This window comes from Sinocyclocheilus anshuiensis, unplaced genomic scaffold, assembly GCF_001515605.1.
Source record: "Sinocyclocheilus anshuiensis isolate Anshui unplaced genomic scaffold, SAMN03320099.WGS_v1.1 scaffold921, whole genome shotgun sequence".
Classification (NCBI taxonomy): Eukaryota; Metazoa; Chordata; class Actinopteri; order Cypriniformes; family Cyprinidae; genus Sinocyclocheilus; species Sinocyclocheilus anshuiensis.
This window is the reverse complement of record NW_015555759.1, coordinates 4,984-11,506: the sequence shown is the minus strand read 5'-3', so window position 1 is coordinate 11,506 and position 6,523 is coordinate 4,984. Positions and strand designations below refer to the sequence as shown.

General features: G+C 37.4%; 1 protein-coding gene across 1 annotated transcript in view; it reads right to left on the bottom strand.

Annotated features, from left to right (window-relative positions):
- Nucleotides 1–4,083, bottom strand: part of LOC107673968 (glutamate receptor ionotropic, kainate 3-like) — a 61,530-nt gene extending 57,447 nt beyond the window's left edge. The window contains exon 1 of the mRNA XM_016467821.1: nucleotides 3,949–4,083. Within this exon, the coding sequence (XP_016323307.1) occupies nucleotides 3,949–4,002 (54 nt within the window). The 5' untranslated portion in view covers nucleotides 4,003–4,083. The remainder of the gene's footprint in view (nucleotides 1–3,948) is intronic.
- Nucleotides 4,084–6,523: the final 2,440 nt, after the last annotated feature.

Below are 6,523 nucleotides of genomic sequence, written 5' to 3'. Positions count from 1 at the left end.
GTCAGAGAATCTTGGTGAATGGAAAAGTCAAGGCCGAAGGCCTGGCACAAAACTTAGGGTGTCCGGGAGCGTTGTAGCTCACATTTTCATCTTCTCAGAATTCAACCAAACCACCGACTCTGGGCGGGTCCCTGGTGTGAGGCCTTTTTAAGGTCTCGGAAGATTCACGCCTCTCAAAAGGGTCTTGTCCAATGAGAAAGACGGAAATCCCAAGTGGGAGTTTGGAAATACTGGGGAGTTTTATGACTCTTTGTGTGGAAGCATGGTAATTTGCATATGGAACTTGAATCGAAATTACTAAAGATTCTCAGGACACTAATATATTGCCTATGTACCAACATATAATGTACACTCTCGTTTAGATCATCAGAAGACTAATTCATAGATACTAAACATGGTAGTTTTACATATATGTAGGATGACAGGAATGAGTGTTTCCATCACAAGCCTGCATAAAACAGTATAAAATCTCAAAGACAACATACACGATGACCTGAAGGCTATGTGTGTTCATTCAAAGAAAGGTTTTCCTATGGATTAATTAGTAGAAAAGTCCATTTCTACTGTGCATTGTGCCTCTTGCTATGGAACATGCAGTGATTTTCCCTACTCACATTCCATCAGGTCGTAAATGGCTCTGGTCTTAGCAAAGGTGTCGGGGTTGCCATGGTAACCAGTGGCCTGTGGTCATTCGCAGTCATCCTGGCGCCCAGTCTATTGGGTGAGGGGTCTGTGACGACTTGTTAATCAAATGAATAACTGATTTGTTAAATCAAATGAAAAATTGTGTTTTTGATTGGTCCAGACGCTACATTTGTCTGTCAATAACATCGCATCTAATAAGTATCTATAATATAAGCATCTTTAATATGTGCCTATAAAAAAAAACTTTAAAAATGCACTGACTGGGGAATATTCATTGGAGTTAAAAGTGTGACAACTAGCCCCAGTCCCCATTCAAATATATAAGAACAATTAAGCTATATGTAGGTATCATAAATTGTTGACATGCAACACATCTAATCAGAAAATAAAGTTATTTATATATTTTTAATATAAAACATTTTGACTTTTTAAGACTTTTTAGGTGTCAGCCTGTTTTAGATGAAACCATGAGCCATGGATTGAATGGATGTAGAATGAAACAAAACGCTGTACAAGTTATGTCGATCAAAAAGTTTGTGTGGCCAAAAAAAAAAAATCAACTATAACAGTTACCATCTGTTCTAAGCCCCCAATCTGTAAAATTCCCTAAGGTTTTTTTTTTTTTTTCTTTTAATAGCTTCTCCCTCTTTTCCTGTATGAGCAGTGACAGAAATTAACCAGTTACATAGACTGAAGTATGAAACAATCTGTTAAATCATAGCAAGTAAGTGTTATATGATGCCTCCATCATTTGAGCGATGACATTAGACAAACGTTTTGGGCTTCTTAATTGTCAGCTGATGCAATCATATGATCATATTATATTCCAAGGTCCACAAATTAGACGTAGGCAATCTCAGCACCTGTTTGCATTTTTTTTCATTTTTTTCTGAAAGAAGTTGTTGTCAGTGAGCCTTCAGGATGTTACATCATAATTTCTATTTGTCATAAGTGTTATATGTGATGCGTTATTCTTCATTTGTATTCAAAATCGCGTCACTTTAAAGTGACCCTTATTCAATACCCCTATGTAATGCCTTATAAATAAATAAATAAATATGTGGTTACTATTTTAAGATAACAATACCCAGGGCCACTGCATGGTACTAGAAAATCTCTGATTATATCCTATCAAGACCTTAACTCATAATTATAGCCTTGTAGCTCAATCCACATTTAATGACAGTGTTTATCCCTGTTGATAACTCATCTGCCTGTCCAAAATAAGTCCACAGATGCTGCTGTCAGTACCACAAAATCCCAAAACATTCCTGCGACATGCATAAATGCAGCCCTTGGGGCATCTGTGAGAATGCAGTGTTGAATGGGCACACATTTATTTTAAGACGTGTCATTTGTGCTATTATCTGGCAAATGACATTAGGTAAAGCATAATTTCACCCAGCATGCATCTGCTTGTATAAGTTAAGGCCACATGTCTATAGTAAATATCCTATGGAGAGAAACCAAATTAGAATGGGTCAGTGGCATTATCCAATAAGTGTGCTGATTGAATTTTTAAAGTACCTGTGCAAGGGTTAGCCGTTCAAGCTTATTACTTATTTTTAGGGCTGTCCATCATAATGTTCAATCAAATTAAGCAAGTAACAATGGTAACATTTTATTTGACAGTGTCCTGATTTCACATAACATACGTTATACTTCTATCCACCTTAACCTAAGCATGGGCACAGCCATTTGTGACTTGAATTCACAATTCACAAGCTTGGTGTCATTCGTATCCAGGTATTTTAGTTGAACAAAACCTGTTATGCTGCTTGCTATTGCAAACTGATATTTGTTATCATGTTATGTTAAATTACTATCATAATTATAAACGCATTACTGTCGTTTGTAGGGCAAATAGTTTTACCATTTACTGCTCTTTGTAATTCCTCTAGTTATTCACCTATAGAGACAAAAGAAATGGAAGTCTTGCATATTCACCGAAAATAAGTTACTTCCACATATATATTGCTTTTTCCCCATTTAACATATGCCTAGACATTGTCTACCACAGTCTGCACTAAACCATTTCGCAAATAAGTTCAGTATGTGCTATTTTTTAATAGTTGGTATAAAATGTGTTTTAATAAAACATTGTTTTTTTTTTGTTTTTTTTTCTAGCACCATCTTCCACCAAAAGCCACCAAATTATAAGCTACTCTCATGTCTGCCCCTTTTAATGCTAGAGCTCTTTAAATGCTCATGCGGGTTGCCAGTTTGAGGACACACATCAGGAAAGAGCGCGTTTTACAGTGGAAGGCAACAAGTGAATATTTCTCCGGTCATGAAGATTTTTAGATGGACACAGAGGAATTTTAGGTCAGGTAGAATGCAATTTCTAACACAGTTCATTTGCTGGCTTCCAATGGCTGCAATACACTGGCAACTCGGGGTGTCGAAATACTTTTGGGTAAACTGGCAGTGGGCGGAGTCACAGAGACCAAAACAAAAACAGAGATTCCGACATGGATCACACATTTCAAAGTATGATCCATAGCTGTAGCATTGTTTGTTTTTGTTTTTTTTTGGATAAACAAGTATGTAAACTTTGCATGTCTCCTAAATATCTGCAAACATATTATGGTATTTTTATGCTTATACTAAGGTATTTTACCCTCCATGGTGTGAACGGGCCTCAAGACTTCATGTCAAGTTACAGTGCAAACAGATAAAAAAAAAGTTTCATGAATTTTTCATGTTTGAACTAATATATCTCCATATTCATAATTTAGATTTTTTCTTTTCATTTATCAAAATTCATAAGAAAGACTTATGACTTTTGATGAATCACATTGCAAGTAGTAGCACCTGGGGCAACCCGAATGCTCACTTCCATGTACAGGAGGAAAATAAAAATAATGAAAATGTATTTAAATATTAATTGTACTAAGTTACATTTCCTATTTCAAATAGGCAAACTGTGTTGAGAGCTGGTACTGTCTTCAATTCAGAATTGTTATTCTGCTTACTAAAGCAGTCATGGGAGATGGTTGAGCCTCAAACTTTGTTTCAAACAGGGGAAGACATCTTGTGCTGTTGATTCAGCCAGGTCAATTTATTTCAAGGACTGAGACACTGAAAGGGACAGAGCTATTTGGCATTTCTGTGAGAGGAAATGAGAATCTGGAGCATGTGCGTTTCATTACTTGAAAATCAGCCCATACGCTGACCTGAAACAAGGTAAAGCACACTAGAAAAGATAGTGAAATTTGGAGAAAAAGTAAATTAGATGCAGAATGATAAAGCTGGAGACAGAAAGAGCGCTCTCCTTCACACATAGCCTCTCGATGACCTTACCAGGATGGTGGTGATGACCAGTGAGCGGTTGGAAAGCGAGTCAGTGATGTTCATGCCGTTCTGCCTGGAGACCTCGGTGATGTTCAGCCCCCCAGAAGTACTCCACTTCCCTACCTAGAAAAGATGAAATTTATGTAGTCAGAGCATGTTTCACTTACCTGTGTGACCCATCCACATCGCAATAGCACATCTGACTGCATTAGCAGCCCTGTGCTGAGCTCATCCAGAAGCATTAGTTGACTGGCTCTTCTGTTTTTATGCCAATAGGTCTGTGCTTGGGCTCATGAGTAGCTAGGCCCTTGCATATACTCTGAATACATTAACATAGAGGAAGGGCAATTGCACCAAAGGAGATTGCTTTTCAATTCAATTTTGCTGAAAGAAAATGTTGAACAAAGGAAAAAGCAGAACATATAGTATGAATTATAATCTGATAACATTGTAAAAGTGTTACTTTTTTTTTGTTTCTGGTGATCAGCTATTCCTGATCAATATGTAGCATCATCTATAAACAAGCCACTAGTTGGCTCATTTCTAAGTTGCACTGTAAATAGATCTTTATCCTAATCATTATTTTGGTATTGTTTTCCAGTAAAAATGTCTAAACATACATTTAACACCATTACATGAGATCTATGGTTCTGAATGAGTTTTAATGTTTCTGAATTGCATGTTGACAAATCGTGCATGTTCGAGTCTATGTTTGTTAGTTAGGGGAAAAGGAAAGTTTCTGGCCTTTAAAGTGGAAGTGAAGCAGTCAGTCAAGTTTACATTATTTAGTTGAATCAGCGCTGCATGAAAAGAGGTGTATATGGACCAGTAAACTACACCGCAGAATTGCCGACAAATCCAGGAGTATTATGGACCAGATACGGGAAATACCACGGGTAATGTACCAATTCGGATGTATGCTACGGAGGTATTCTTCCGTGCAACAGCCATTTGTTGCCATGGCAAGAACAAAGAACATGGCAAGTTTCAGGGAACATTTGCACCTTTGTGCCACTGTGCCCTTCCCTTTTGGTCATTCATGTTAAACTGGATTGGTTGCTTTGAAACTAAACTCACCCCTAAACCACACAGCTATTGGGCCACTGAGTACAAAGGCTTTCCTTAAAAGTAATTTCATTGGTAAACTTGTGATTTATCCCACCCAAAACTCTTACAGAAAAGTGACTTTATTGGTTACATTTAGAAAATATCCCTCACAAAACCCTTACAGGTGAATGATATGATTGGTTGCAGACCAAGTGGGCAGATTGAAAAAATATAGTTTAACCAACAATTGATTGATTGTCTTTATTATTGGAAAATAGCAAAATTTGGAAATTTCAACAGAAAACAACATTTAAAAATACAACATCTACTTTGAATGAAAGATTTCAAACAAATGCAGTAAATAATACATGAAATGAAGTGTCCCAGCAGACTCCATTCCTCACTGAAGATCCTGTGTGCATCCACATCAACAACATCTTCCTCATCTTACATTGAGCTCCACCATTTCTGTCCTCCGCAGTTCTCTTTCTGTGTTTGTCTCGGTTGACCTTGTCTCCAGCAACTGCAAAACAACAGTAATGTTGACAATAATCACTACAGGCTAATAGCCTATTTAAAGTGGAAGGGAAGCAGTCAGTCAAGTTTTCATTATTTAGTAAAGTGATTTCCACTTTAATTAAAAAATATATAACAAACACGATTAATGTAACCATTTTAAAGAAAAAAAAAGGATGTTTTGTTATAGCTTTTGGAGCAAGGTCGCTGCCATCTTGCAGTACCACAGCGTGTGACATCACGGGGTTGGTTTGCTCCATTGGCCAGTTAAGTAATATATAAACATCTCTTTACTTTTTGAACACACAGACGTTATTTTAACACAAATGTTTTGGTTTTCACCATAATTTGGATGAATATTCAACATATACAATATCTATATCAGGGGTGCCCAACCCTGCTCCTGGCGATCGACTGTCTGCTTAGATAGGTGTCGTATTCCCATAGATAGATGGGGATCAGCTGAAGGTCAGCTGATGCGAGCTTGACTAACGTGACCTGCCAGAACTAATGCTACGCTTGATTTTTGATCACTGTATCCCTAACATTGTTTTCATAACGCGAGGCGCAACGTGATGTAAACAAACAACGCTTCATACAGTATTGTTCATGTGGCATCTTATGTCAGACCTTTCAGACATATTTGCATTACACTGTCTCGTTCACCAGTAGTGTATGTAACATTTTATATTCACCTGCAAATTTACCTGCTGTTAAGGGAATGTAGTTTAACTAATCACCTATCTGAATGATCAGGCTAGTGCTGCTTTATCATTTTCACGTTTTTTAAGCCTTGTCATTTTAAACATTCAAGCGTTTTAAGCTATTCAAATCAACGAGATTTCAATGTGGTACTCACGCGCTGTGACAGATTGTTTCTTTGCGCACACACAAAAAGTGCTCGGCTCGGACTGCACGTGAGTACCAAACTGAGTCCTCTTTCTTGTCTGCTTGAGCAAATGCACAGAACATTATGTCAGAATGGCTGTTTTGACAAGTATCCATGTAAATGCGATCTGTT